Here is a 14,724-nt window from a genome sequence, read left to right on the forward strand (position 1 = left end):
ACACACACATACACACATATACACACATACACACAGATACACACATACACACATGCACGCATACACACATACACACACCTACACACACACAGACACACAGATACACACATACACACCTACACACATACACACCTACACACATACACACAGACACACATACACACAGACACACAGATACACACCTACACACACATACACATACACACACCCCTACACACACACATACACACCTACACACATACACACATAGAGACACACAGATACACACATACACACATGCACGCATACACACATACACACACATACACACCTACACACATACACATACATACACACACATACACACCTACACACCTACACACAGACACACAGACACATATATACACACACGGCACACACACACACACACACATCCCGCTTGCCCACCTCTTCCCCGGGGATGGTGGCGGGAGCCTGGCTGGGCCTGGAATTGTGCACGGGGGTTCAGCACTCACGGAACAGGTGGTGCAGGACCAGCCCGTCGAACATGTCCTCCTCCAGGCTTCGCACCACGATGTGCTCTGGGAGCAGGGTCATGTTGAGCCACTCGGTCAGCACCTGCGGCCACCAGGGGACAGCTGACCCAGCTGGGGGCACCGGCCCTGCGTCCACCTCAGCCCAAGTGCCGCCTCCACCCACTGACTCTTTCACAAGCCCAGTCGCAGGCCACCTCCTGCAGGAAGCCCTCCCTGACTTCCCGGCTTCCACAGAGCCCTGGGTCCCGGCACCACACCAGGCATGGTGGGGTTGGCATTGGGGTGCGTAAGGGTTTGGTGCTCAGCAATCGGCACTGCTGTCACAAATGCTCCACATGGGGTAGGCGGCCGTAGAACAGAGTGGTGGCAAAATGTGGACAGCAGGTGCCTCAAAGAGAGGGGGGAATACAGACCCGCTGTGTCTGGCTAGGCTTGAGACGGGCGCAAGGGACCTGTGGTTGGTGTAGGGGCAGGTGGGGAGCAGACCGAGCTGCTGCAATGGGTGCCGTGGCCCCAGCCCCGGCTCTGCCGGGAGGATGTGGCTGGCGACGTCCGCACTACGCTGGCGGGTGACACACACACACCCAGAAACTTCCATCATCCAAGACGGCCTCCCAGGATCCATGTCAGGGGAATCTGACCAGGGGGGCCGTGGAGGCCCAGGACGGGTCCAGGAGTCCTTGTCTGTGCCCAGGACCTCGCATGGGACTGGGCCACAGGAAGGAGAGGGTCGGGAGAGAATGTAGCAGGGAGCCCTAGAGCTGTGGGTTTGGGACAGGGTGCAGGCCAGGAGGCCTCCCTGGAGGGGGAAACAGACCTCAGACTGGAGGTACAGGACAGAGAGCAGCAGGGGCCCAAACCCGCCATGCCAGTTGACCCTGAGGCCACAGACAGACCCACGGCCAAGGAGAGAGCCAGGAGTGCAGCCAAGCAGGGCTTAGGCCTGATGGCCAGCCTGCCCTCCCCGCCCCGCCCAGCGCTGCCTGGCCGCAGGGTCCACACGGTCAGACGGCCTCTCCCGTGGGATGGCAGGTGTCTCTCCACTGCCAGGGAGCTTGTGGGCATTGCACACGAAGGTGGCGGTCAGCGCCCAGCCCGTGTTCACCACACAGCCACTCAACGCGTCTCCTGGGGCCTGGGTCCGCGGCCTGCCCGTCTGGGCCAAGGCCGGGGGGTGGGCTGCTGCCCCCGCCTGCCCAGCCGGAGGCTGCCTCCCCTCGGGGGAAGGAGGAGTTCAGGGGCCTGGGCGGAAGGCGGTGTACCTTCTGCAGCTCTTCAAACTTCCGGTCCCTCCGCGAATTGGGTGGCAGGTACTTCTTCTTTTCTCCTGGAGGCAGAGGGAGACATGACATGGGCACTCGGTAGCCTTCTCCCTGCAGGTCACCCACAGACCAGGGCCACAGGAGAGACAGACGGATGGCGAACGGGTGGAGGAATGGGTGGAGGAATGGAGGGATGATGGATAGATGGGTGGGAAGATGTAGATGGATTATATATATGTATATATATGTACAGCTAGATGGTAAGTGGCAAGATGATGGATGGATGATGGACAGATGATACATGGATGATGGATGGATGAGTGGATGGAGAGATGGATGGATGGATGGAAAGACGATAGGGGATGTATGTATAGACAGACAGATGGAAAAGTTATGTATGGATGGAAAGATGATGGATGGATAGATAGATGATGGATGGATAGATAGATAGATAGATAGATAGATAGATGATGGATGGATGGATGGATAGATAGATAGATAGATAGATGATGGATGGATAGATAGATAGATGATGGATGGATAGATAGATAGATAGATAGATAGATAGATGATGGATGGATAGATAGATTGATAGATAGATAGATAGATAGATGATGGATGGATAGATAGATAGATAGATGATGGATGGATAGATAGATTGATAGATAGATAGATAGATAGATAGATGATGGATGGATAGATAGATAGATGATGGACGGATAGATAGATGGTGGATGGATAGATAGATGGATGATGGATGGATAGATAGATGATGGATGGAGAGATAGATAGATGAATGGAAAGATGATGGACAGATGATACATGTGTGGATAGATGAATGGATGGATGGATGGAAAATGATGTAGGCGATGCATGGATGAGTGGGTGGGAGGGTGGACAGATGGGTGGACAGAAGGGTGGATGGACATGTTAGCTTCCCCACTTCCTGGGGCAGATTGCCTCTCTTAATCATCTCGGCTCTAGCTCTGGTTTTTCAGAATTGGAGAAATGAGCTATAAAACAACAATTGAACGTTTTTCCAATGGTGAAGGACCCACCTAACCTACCTGGACTGGCACAGCAAGAGGCCAGCGGGAGGCCCGGGAGAAGCCGGCCCGGGGCCTCCGGGGGCCTCTGGGCACCAAAGTGTGGTGCCCCGGGCAGACGCCACAGCCTGGCCGCCAAAGCTGAGCTCCAGGTCTCCAGGAAGCCCTCCCGCCCTTGCCCCTTCCTTTCTGGGAAGGATTTCTGCTCTAATGGTTGCATGAACCCTGATGAGCTCACAACATGCTGCCAGGGACTGCGGTGGCTGCTTCTGTGCCTCAGTTTCCTCTTATGTGGAAAGGAGGTGGTGACACCCCCCAAGAACAAATGAGGTACTGTGGGAGAGCAGTACTCAGTTCAGAACAAATGAGGTACTGTGGGAGAGCAGTACTCAGTTCAGAACAGATGAGGTACTGTGGTAGAGCAGTACTCAGTTCAGAACAGATGAGGTACTGTGGGAGAGCAGTACTCAGTTCAGAACAAATGAGGTACTGTGGGAGAGCAGTACTCAGTTCAGAACAGATGAGGTACTGTGGGAGAGCAGTACTTAGTTCAGAACAGATGAGGTACTGTGGGAGAGCAGTACTCAGTTCAGAACAGATGAGGTACTGTGGGAGAGCAGTACTCAGTTCAGAACAGATGAGGTACTGTGGGAGAGCAGTACTCAGTTCAGCACTGCACAGAGAAGGCCCACAGGGGTCCTGCTGTGGCAATCAGTACCCACAGCAGTGCCGCCCGTACAGGGCTGTGAGGGACGGGGTGTGGGGGACAGCGCGGGGGACGTGAGGGATGGGGTGTGAGGGACGGGGCGTGGGGGGTGTGAGGGACGGGGTGTGGGGGACGGGGCGTGGGGGGCGTGAGGGACGGGGTGTGGGGGGCGTGAGGGACAGGGTGTGGGGGACGTGAGGGACGGGGTGTGGGGGATGGGGGGTGGGGGGTGTGAGGGACGGGGTGTGAGGGACGGGGTGTGGGGGACGTGAGGGACAGGGTGTGAGGGACGGGGCGTGAGGGACGGGGTGTGAGGGACGGGGTGTGGGGGGCGTGAGGGACGGGGCGTGAGGGACGGGGTGTGGGGGACGTGAGGGACGGGGTGTGGGGGACGTGAGGGACGGGGTGTGGGGGGTGTGAGGGACGGGGCGTGAGGGACGGGGCGTGAGGGGCGTGAGGGACGGGGTGTGAGGGACGGGGTGTGGGGGACGGGGTGTGAGGGACGGGGTGTGGGGGACGGGGTGTGGGGGGCGTGAGGGACGGGGTGTGGGGGACGGGGTGTGGGGGACGGGGTGTGGGGGGTGTGAGGGACGGGGTGTGAGGGACGGGGTGTGGGGGACGGGGTGTGGGGGCGTGAGGGACGGGGTGTGGGGGACGGGGTGTGGGGGGTGTGAGGGACGGGGTGTGGGGGACGGGGTGTGGGGGACGGGGTGTGGGGGGCGTGAGGGACGGGGTGTGGGGGACGGGGTGTGGGGGGTGTGAGGGACGGGGTGTGAGGGACGGGGTGTGGGGGACGGGGTGTGGGGACGTGAGGGACGGGGTGTGGGGGGCGTGAGGGACGGGGCGTGAGGGACGTGAGGGACGGGGCGTGGGGGACGGGGTGTGGGGGGTGTGAGGGACGGGGTGTGGGGGGTGTGAGGGACGGGGTGTGAGGGACGTGAGGGACGGGGTGTGGGGGACGGGGCGTGGGGGCGTGAGGGACGGGGTGTGGGGGACGGGGTGTGGGGGGCGTGAGGGACGGGGTGTGGGGGACGGGGCGTGGGGGGCGTGAGGGACGGGGTGTGGGGGACGGGGTGTGGGGGGTGTGAGGGACGGGGTGTGAGGGACGGGATGTGGGGGACGTGAGGGATGGGGTGTGGGGGACGTGAGGGACGGGGTGTGGGGGACGGGGTGTGGGGGGCGTGAGGGACGGGGCGTGGGGGACGTGAGGGACGGGGTGTGGGGGACGTGAGGGACGGGGTGTGGGGGACGTGAGGGACGGGGTGTGGGGACGTGAGGGACGGGGTGTGGGGGACGGGGTGTGGGGGGCGTGAGGGACGGGGCGTGAGGGACGTGAGGGACGGGGCGTGAGGGACGTGAGGGACGGGGTGTGGGGGCGTGAGGGACGGGGTGTGGGGGACGTGAGGGACGGGGTGTGGGGGACGTGAGGGACGGGGTGTGGGGGACGTGAGGGACGGGGTGTGGGGGACGTGAGGGACGGGGTGTGAGGGACGGGGTGTGGGGACGTGAGGGACGGGGTGTGGGGGACGTGAGGGACGGGGTGTGGGGGACGTGAGGGACGGGGTGTGGGGGACGTGAGGGACGGGGTGTGAGGGACGGGGTGTGGGGACGTGAGGGACGGGGTGTGAGGGACGGGGTGTGGGGACGTGAGGGACGGGGTGTGGGGACGTGAGGGACGGGGTGTGGGGGACGTGAGGGACGGGGCGTGAGGGACGGGGTGTGGGGACGTGAGGGACGGGGCGTGAGGGACGGGGTGTGGGGGGCGTGAGGGACGGGGTGTGGGGGCGTGAGGGACGGGGTGTGAGGGACGGGGTGTGGGGGGCGTGGGGGACATGAGGGACGGGACGTGAGGGACGGGGTGTGGGGGACGTGAGGGACGGGGTGTGGGGACGTGAGGGACATGAGGGCCGGGCCGTGGGGGACAGCTCGGGGCGGGGGTGCAGGCCAGGACCTAGCCCACCCATGCAAGCAGAAGCAGACTTCAGTGACAGCTTCTGCCCTGGGCCTGGCCTGGCCTGACACAGACACAGACACCCAGCCCCAACCCCAGCTCCGACCCCCAGCACTGACCCCAGCCCCAACCCCCAGCCCCGACCCCAGCTCTGACCCCCAGCTCTGACCCCAGCCCTGACCCCAGCCCTGACCCCAGCTCTGACCCCCAGCTCCAACTCCCACCTCTGACCCCATCACCAACCCCAGCCCCAACCCCCAGCTCCGACCCCAGCTCTGACCCCCAGCTCTGACCCCAGCCCCGACCCCAGCCCTGACCCCAGCTCCGACCCCAGCCCCCACCCCCAGCCCCGACCCCAGCCCCCACCCCCAGCCCCGACCCCCAGCTCCAACTCCCACCTCTGACCCCATCACCAACCCCAGCCCTGACCCCCAGCCCTGACCCCAGCCCCCGCCGCACCCTGTGGGATCTCCTCCTCCACAGCCCCAGGCACGTCCTTCGGGAGCTGGAGCAGGTTGTAGAGCGGCTCGGGTTCCATCTTCCGTCGGGTGGTAGAGGCTGCCGGGACAGCGGGCGTCACTCGGGAGGCGCTGGGCCGGGACAGGACCCCAGGGAGGAGGCGGTGGAGCCAGCCTGGCGAGCGTGGACCAGCGCCCTCGGGCCGGGGGTGCTCCCGCAGCCCCCACCCCACCCCGCCCAGGGCCCCACCCCAGCTCCGGGGACGGAGTTCGAAGCTCCAGGCTCCCAGCACAGCTCGGCCCGGGGAACGGCCCTCTGCCCCACCCCCCTGTGTGGAGGTGAGCCTCGGGGGGTACGCTGGCATCTTTGGGGACCCCAAGGTATGAAGTGGCTCGCCCCCCCCAGGGCAGCAGCTGCTTCCCCAGTGCCCAACTTCCGCTTTTGCCACCCTCCCTCTCCCCACCCCAGGGCCTTCCTGGCCTTCTCAGCTCAGCTACGAGATGGGGAGCAAACCCAGAGCTGGGGGGAGAAGAGCATTTGCAGGGCCCTGGAAACCGCATGCTGGGGGAGACACAGAGACAGGCATGGCCCTGGGCCCCGCTTCCCAGCTGGCAGGGGAGAGGAGGCCTCCCCGGCCTGGCCACCGCTGCCGGCTCCCCTCAGAGAGGCTGCGTGACGCTGGGCCCCGCTTCCCAGCTGGCAGGGGAGAGGAGGCCTCCTCGGCCTGGCCACCACTGCCGGCTCCCCTCAGAGAGGCTGCGTGACGCTGGGCAGAAATCCTCCCCTCTCTGGTCCTGCCAGGGCGGGCTGGAGGGGCAGATGGGACGCAGCTCTGGTGCCAGACGCTTGGCCTGGGCGGGCTCCTCTAGAGAAGGCTGGGAAGGAGCAGGCCGTGGGCAGGCTGCCCCGGGGTGACAGGGGCCGCCAGGCTGCACCTCTGGGCGGGGAGGGGCCTTCCGGGCCGGGCGGCGCGGGCAATGTGCGCAGGGTCCGAGCCAGTGGTGGGACTTGGGGCTGCCCTCTGGGGGCTCCCCTCACCAGCCACCTGCCGAGATGGGGTTTCTCTGGCCCCCCACCTCGCCTGTGGGCAGGAAGAAGGTTCCAGCAGCTCAGGGCCAGGGTGCCCAAAGGACTCACCTGCAGCTCCCTCCGTACCAGGGCCCAGGCGCTGGCAGACGACCCTTGAGCCAGGTTCCTGTCCCGCACGCTGGGCAGCGGCCCCGCCCTCACTTCCTCTGGAGGGGCCCACTTCCTCTGGAGGCCCCGCCTCCTCCCTGCCAACTCCTGGAGGACGGTGGCTGGCCTCTGACATTTCCCACTCTTCTCCCTCCTCCCCTCCCCCAGGCCAGGCCCTCCCCATCCTCCCCTGCTATGCTAGAGACAGGAGGGGGGGGAGGGGGGGGACCGGGATGGGGCGGTATTCTGCACTGGGCCATCAGCAGGTTGTCTGCCACTTCGGCCATCGTGGTGGTCTTCCACCGCTCACCATCATGGACCCGCCCTCCTCCTTCCTGGACCGCCCAGGACTTGACACCAGAGGGGTCGAGCTCCATGTCTCAAGGCAGGGCGGGTACATCAGTTAGTCACCACTGCGTAACAAAACAGCCCAGAATCGAACAGCTCGAATCAACAGTCCTCCTGGACATATGGCTGGGCCAGGCACTCTGGGACAGACGGGCAGTTTGGGCTGGCCGGCTGACATCTGGTTATCTACAATGGCCTCACTCCAAGCTGGAGAGCGGCGGGCAGCGTTGGCGGGCTCCCTGGCAGGCTGGTCCGGCTCTGCCGCGGCAGTCTGGGCACGCACAGCACTCTCCAAATCTCTATTGGCATCCCTCCTCGAATTGTCCCCTTGGCCAGCACAAGCCCAGATCCAAGAGCAACTCCAGGCCCCGATGGACAGACGGACAGACGGACTGGCTGGCGGGGGCTGGTGGTAAGTACACCGCAAGGTCGTGCGGGGCCATCGGGCTGTGGACAGTGGAGCCCAGAGTCCTAGGATTCACACGGAGCGGCTGCACAGGAAGAGCCGCTCAGTCGTGCCCAGGCCAGCCTGAGGCCTGCATGGAGGTGGCAGCAGTCACGGCACGGGGTGGGCCCCATTCTCGCCCCCCCACCCGTGGCAGTGCCCCAGGGAGCTGCCCCTTCCCTGGGTCTCGCCGCCATCCCCCCCCCTTCCAGGATCAACACCTGTGCTGGCCTCTGTCACTGAATTTGACCCATGTGACCGGAGGAGTAGGGGCTGCAGGGGTCAGCCGAGCGCTGTCCCTGACCACGGAACGCAGGCCGAACTGGCTGCACGGAAGGCCGTGCGTCATCGCTAGCTCCAAAAACCAGCACTGAGAGGACTCCATGTCCTCTCTGATGTGTATTAGATCAGGCTGCCCTGATAAAGGTGGGGCAGGCCCCACGGCGGGCATTGTAACCACAGAGGGAGACATTCAGGACAGAGGATTCTCTGTCCTGTTACGGGGCCCTGAACAGCATACCAGGCTCCACCAGCCGCTCACCATCCCAGAGGGTGACAAAACAGGCGTGGCCTCGTGCTCCCCAGGGGACAGGCTGGCTAGGGGCGGCTGACCGCTGGAGAGCCCAGCAGGGACAGCTCGGCCCCTCCCAGTCCTGAGCTGGACGGTTGGCGCGAGCTGCCGCCAGCCCCCACACTTGCAGACAGCTGGCTCCAGACACGTTTTGTCCAAAGCCTGCTGCTTTCTTTCCAGCCAGCTTAGAATGTTCATTCGCCTTTGTAAATAGTGTTCGTCCAGTCCTTGCCCAGGCCAGCCATCCTGCGGCCAGCTACAATTTTAGAACCGTTCTATAGAGGAAACCGCGGCGTTGGATGTACCCCAGGACCTTTGTCCAGGCAGGAGAATCAATGCTAGACCACCCCTGCTGGCTGAGCTCAGGACCGTCTGCTCCTTCCAGGACAGACAAGGGGACCAGCCTCGCCGAGTCACCGTCCACTCTGGGTCAGCATGCCCACGCAGGCTGGCGTGTGTGAACCCGCAGCCCTGGCACAGAGCCAGCACAAACACCACCACCAAACTCACGAAGACTCATGGCCGTGAAAGACACAGCTCAGCCAGGTGCCACAGTGTAACCCCAGCTCCTCAGGAGCCTGGGATCTGAGGATCACAGTTCAAAGCCAGCCCTGGCAGGAAAGCCATGAGACTCTTGTCTCCAGTTAGCCAGCAAAAATGGAAGTGGAGCTGTAACTCAAATGGTAACGTGCCAGCCTTGAGTAAAAATGCTGAGGGACAGCACTCAGGCAGACACGCGTGTGCGCGCGCGCACACACACACACACACACACACACACACAGAGGCTGCCTGTGCACTCCAGAGCTTTATAGGTACACATCTGCGGCTTGCCATATGGCCTCCACAGCCATCTTAGGCGCAAGCAGTACTGGGTGCTTGGTACAGGGTGCTGGGTACTGGGTACAGGGTGCTGGGTACAGGGTGCTGGGTACAGGGTGGGTACTGGGTGCTGGGTGCTGGGTACTGGGTTCAGTGGGTGTGGCGAACTCTACCTCCTGCGGTCAGCTTTCTATTTGTGGCTTTATATGTAACACCAAGAAGTAAATGCTGCTCAGAGCAGTTTAAAAGGTGGTAATACACTGGCACATGAAGGGAGGGGAACACATCCAGGTGGTCACGTCGGTCAGGACACGGCGGGGGGGGGGCACAATGTCACCTGGGAAGGAGGTGGTGTGGCCGTGGGTGGTGTGGCCGTGGGTGGCGGGGGGGAGGGAGGCCGGGCTGAGGCCCCCACACAGGGCAGGGCATGGGCACCCCCAGACAGCCCCACAGACCCCCTGTCCTCAGCCCCTCGCTGGCCATGCACAAACGACCTCCCAGGAATGCGCTCTTGAGGCCCAGACCCCTCCCAAAAAAGAAAATCAAGAAAATGTGACCACCAAGCAGAAAGAAGTTTCCAGCACTTTCTTGAATTAGCAGCTAAGAGGCATGTGCATCTCAGGCGTGTGCCCAGAATGCTCAGTTTGGGGGACACCCGGGAGGCTCAGAGCCAGGAAACTGGACCCTGGCTGGCTGCAAGAGAAGCGTCCAGGCCTGGCTGCCCAGAGCTGCCCGCCCACCTCACAGCCCCGGGCGCCCCGTAAATCCTGACTCCCGCTTTGCCCGGCCCGTGTCCCCCAGGACAGACCGAGGCCTGAGCCAGGCGTCCCGAGAGCCGGCGGCGCACGGCTGTGGGTGAGAAGCCTCCTAGCTGTGGCCTGTGAGGACTCGGCTGTCCAACATCACCGCTTCCTGCACCCAGACCACACCCGGCCCGTGCCCGACCCGGTGACACAGCCACGCGGCGTGGCGGAGGGGTACAGCATGGCCCTTCCTGCTGCGGCCGCCCAGGCTCAGAGCTGAAGCAGGAGCGACCGCGCAGGGCCCCTCCTCCCGGCTGGTGGAAGATGGGGCGCAGGGGGGCATGCCGCACCAGGCGGGTCCCAAGACCCGGCAGACACAGCTGATGCCGGGGACGCTCCCAGGAGCGCAGACGCGGGCTCTGGGGCGATGCACCATGTCCGTGACAGGCCAAGCCCGGCACTCGGGGCGTCTGTGCGTACAGATGAGGCCCAGCGGGCGGTGGGGTCCACACCAGCATGACCGGGGTCCTGAGGCCAGACGCTGGCACGCACCAAGGACAGGACAGCAGGAACAGGCCGAGCAAGAGGCCCCGCGGGAGAGGCCAGCCCTCCGGTGAAGCTCACGCACTGGCGGTGGTGGTCCTCTCAAAGCCTCTTGAACCCACAAGTTCCGAAGCCGTCTCTGCGGCAGGAGGGTCCCTGATTGGGACATTCAGAGGCGGATCCCACCACCCCTCCAGCCCCCCAGCCCTGTGATGTCCTTCTGTGGGCTGTGGAGCCTGCCCACCCTGGGTCCTGAGGAGGCTCCGCCGGCAGCCCCAGCTGCTCAGGAGGCTGAGATCTGAGGATCACAATTCAAAGCCAGCCCAGGCAGCAAAGTCTGTGAGACTTGTATCTCCAGAAAACCAGACGTGGTGCTGCAGTTCAAGTGTTAGAACACTAGCCTTGAGCAAAAAAGCTCAGGAGCAACACTCAGGCCCCGAGTTTGAGCCCCCATAGCAGTGCCTGCGTGTGAGCACACACGCGTGCACACACACACACACTCACGACCATACTTGTGTCACACTGAAACCTCTAGGACTTGAGATAAAACTGTTTAATCTGTAAAACCCTTTTGCTGAAAATGCTCCACTTCCAAGGAGAGCCCAGCCTGGAAAATTCCAGAGAAGAGGAAGCGCCGAGTCCCTGGGCACAGCGGTGCACCACAGGCTGGCCCGTGACACCGCGCAGTGGCCGCTCGGCTGTCAGCCGCTCAGCATCTTCTGGAAGGAGCCGGAGCCAGGCCTCCAACGTGCGGTAGCTGATAAAATACTGCGTTTTCAAGGGCCTTGCCCGAGCGCTGTCACAGAAGCCAGAGGCTGAGGATGGCCCCCTCCCGTGGGACAGGAAGGGGCGGGCCCAGGGTGGGCCCAGGGGCGGGCACAGGGGCCGTCCCGTGGGACAGGAAGGGGCGGGGCCCAGGGGTGGGCACAGGGGCCATCCCGTGGGACAGGAAGGGGCGGGCCCAGGGGTGGGCACAGGGGCCGTCCCGTGGGACAGGAAGGGGCGGGGCCAGGGGCGGGCCCAGGGGCGGGCACGAGGCGGTGGAGGCCAAGGTGCCTGGGTCTCTCATGGCTCTGGCGTGGCTCACACGTGGCTGTCGGGAGGGCCGGCGCTGTGGACAGCTCCCGATGCCGGCTCCGCTGCTGGTCACTCCATGTCCTTGTACTTGGTGAACAGGTTGTAAAGAACCCTCAGGGTGGACTTGAGGTCCAGGTTCACCACATCTGCAGAGGACACGGACACAGGAAACAGTGTGGCGGACGCCCAGGGCCTGGACCAGCGGAGCCTGGCCGCCGCCACCACCCCACAGAGCTGCCCTGGCCACATCCACCCTGTGTGCAGCAGCTGTGCACACGCATCTCACCCTGTGTACAGCAGGTGTGTGCACACGTATCACACCCTGTGTGCAGCAGGTGTGTATACACATCCCACCCTGTGTGCAGCAGGTGTACACACATCCCAGCCCGTGTGCAGCAGGTGTGCACACGCATCCCAACCCGTGTGCAGCAGGTGTGCACACACATCCCACCCCGTGTGCAGCAGGTGTGCACACACATCCCACCCCGTGTGCAGCAGGTGTGTACACACATCCCACCCCGTGTGCAGCAGGTGTGCACACATCCCACCCTGTGTGCAGCAGGTGTGTGCACACATCCCACCCTGTGTGCAGCAGGTGTGCACACATCCCACCCTGTGTACAGCAGGTGTGCACATGCATCTCACCCTGTGTGCAGCAGGTGTGTACACACATCCCACCCCGTGTGCAGCAGGTATACACACATCCCACCCTGTGTGCAGCAGGTGTGCACACATCCCACCCTGTGTACATCAGGTGTGCACACGCATCTCACCCTGTGTGCAGCAGGTGTGTACACACATCCCACCCCGTGTGCAGCAGGTGTACACACATCCCACCCTGTGTGCAGCAGGTGTGCACACACATCCCACCCCGTGTACAGCAGGTGTGCACACATCCCACCCTGTGTGCAGCAGGTGTACACGCATCCCACCCTGTGTACAGCAGGTGTACACGCATCCCACCCCGTGTGCAGCAGGTGTACACGCATCCCACCCCGTGTGCAGCAGGTGTGTACACACATCCCACCCCGTGTGCAGCAGGTGTGCACACACATCCCACCCCGTGTGCAGCAGGTGTGTACACATCCCACCCCGTGTACAGCAGGTGTGCACACATCCCACCCCGTGTGCAGCAGATGTGCACACATCCCACCCTGTGTGCAGCAGGTGTGCACACACATCCCACCCCGTGTGCAGCAGGTGTGCACACACATCCCACCCCGTGTGCAGCAGGTGTGCACACATCCCACCCTGTGTGCAGCAGATGTGCACACACATCCCACCCCTTGTGCAGCAGATGTGCACACATCCCACCCCGTGTGCAGCATGTGCACACACATCCCACCCCGTGTACAGCAGGTGTGCACACACATCCCACCCCGTGTACAGCAGGTGTGCACACATCCCACCCCGTGTGCAGCAGGTGTGCACACACATCCCACCCCGTGTGCAGCAGGTGTGTACACACATCCCACCCTGTGTGCAGCAGGTGTGCACACATCCCACCCTGTGTGCAGCAGGTGTGCACACATCCCACCCTGTGTGCAGCAGGTGTACACACATCTCACCCTGTGTGCAGCAGGTGTGCACATGCATCTCACCCTGTGTGCAGCAGGTGTGTACACATCTCACCCTGTGTACAGCAGGTGTGCACACACATCCCACCCCGTGTGCAGCAGGTGTGCACACACATCCCACCCTGTGTGCAGCAGGTGTGTACACATCCCACCCTGTGTACAGCAGGTGTGCACACACATCCCACCCTGTGTGCAGCAAGTGTGCACACACATCCCACCCTGTGTGCAGCAGGTGTGCACACATCTCACCCTGTGTGCAGCAGGTGTGCACACATCCCACCCTGTGTGCAGCAGGTGTGTACACATCCCACCCTGTGTACAGCAGGTGTGCACACACATCCCACCCTGTGTGCAGCAAGTGTGCACACACATCCCACCCTGTGTGCAGCAGGTGTGCACACACATCCCACCCCGTGTGCAGCAGGTGTACACACATCTCACCCTGTGTGCAGCAGGTGTGCACACATCCCACCCTGTGTGCAGCAGGTGTGCACACACATCCCACCATGTGTGCAGCAGGTGTGCACACGCATCCCACCCTGTGTGCAGCAGGTGTGCACACGCATCCCACCCTGTGTGCAGCAGGTGTGCACACATCCCACCCTGTGTGCAGCAGGTGTGTACACATCCCACCCTGTGTGCAGCAGGTGTACACACATCTCACCCTGTGTGCAGCAGGTGTGCACACATCCCACCCTGTGTGCAGCAGGTGTGCACACATCCCACCCTGTGTGCAGCAGGTGTGCACATGCATCCCACCCTGTGTGCAGCAGGTGTGCACACACATCCCACCCCGTGTGCAGCAGGTGTGCACACACATCCCACCCCGTGTGCAGCAGGTGTGTGCACACATCCCACCCCGTGTGCAGCAGGTGTGTGCACACATCCCACCCTGTGTGCAGCAGATGTGCACACATCCCACCCTGTGTGCAGCAGGTGTGCACACGCATCCCACCCCGTGTGCAGCAGGTGTGCACACACATCCCACCCCGTGTGCAGCAGGTGTGTGCACACATCCCACCCCGTGTGCAGCAGGTGTGCACACATCCCACCCTGTGTGCAGCAGGTGTGCACACACATCCCACCCCGTGTGCAGCAGGTGTGCACACACATCCCACCCCGTGTGCAGTAGGTGTGCACACACATCCCACCCTGTGTGCAGCAAGTGTGCACACACATCCCACCTTGTGTGCAGCAGGTGTGCACACATCCCACCCCGTGTGCAGCAGGTGTACACACATCCCACCCTGTGTGCAGCAGGTGTGCACATGCATCTCACCCTGTGTGCAGCAGGTGTGCACATGCATCCCACCCTGTGTGCAGCAGGTGTGCACACACATCCCACCCTGTGTGCAGCAGGTGTGCACACACATCCCACCCTGTGTGCAGCAGGTGTGTGCACACATCCCACCCTGTGTGCAGCAGGGGTGTGCACACGCAATGCACCAGTGCCAGGCAGCAGTTCACTGGCACAGACACCTGTCAG

The 14,724-nt window shown here is 63.0% G+C and overlaps 2 protein-coding genes across 3 annotated transcripts in view; both read right to left on the reverse strand.

Annotated features, from left to right (window-relative positions):
- Positions 1-443: 443 nt before the first annotated feature.
- Positions 444-7,159, reverse strand: LOC122101845 (gamma-parvin-like). The gene is made up of 4 exons (XM_042672319.1): positions 7,077-7,159; positions 5,940-6,038; positions 1,778-1,842; positions 444-597 (listed from the first exon to the last, which is right to left on the reverse strand). The coding sequence occupies exons 2-4, from the start codon at positions 6,016-6,018 to the stop codon at positions 484-486; spliced, it is 258 nt and encodes an 85-aa protein (XP_042528253.1). The 5' UTR covers positions 6,019-6,038; positions 7,077-7,159; the 3' UTR covers positions 444-483.
- Positions 7,160-11,114: 3,955 nt separating this feature from the next.
- Parvb (parvin beta) overlaps positions 11,115-14,724 on the reverse strand; it is a 58,304-nt gene continuing 54,694 nt past the window's right edge. For both annotated transcript variants that reach the window (XM_042672320.1, XM_042672321.1), the window contains exon 13: positions 11,115-11,807. In XM_042672320.1, the coding sequence (XP_042528254.1) occupies positions 11,731-11,807 (77 nt within the window). In that variant the 3' untranslated portion in view covers positions 11,115-11,730. The remainder of the gene's footprint in view (positions 11,808-14,724) is intronic.

The sequence above is a fragment of the Dipodomys spectabilis genome, unplaced genomic scaffold, assembly GCF_019054845.1.
Source record: "Dipodomys spectabilis isolate Male_0828 unplaced genomic scaffold, ASM1905484v1 ptg000694l, whole genome shotgun sequence".
Taxonomy (NCBI): domain Eukaryota; kingdom Metazoa; phylum Chordata; class Mammalia; order Rodentia; family Heteromyidae; genus Dipodomys; species Dipodomys spectabilis.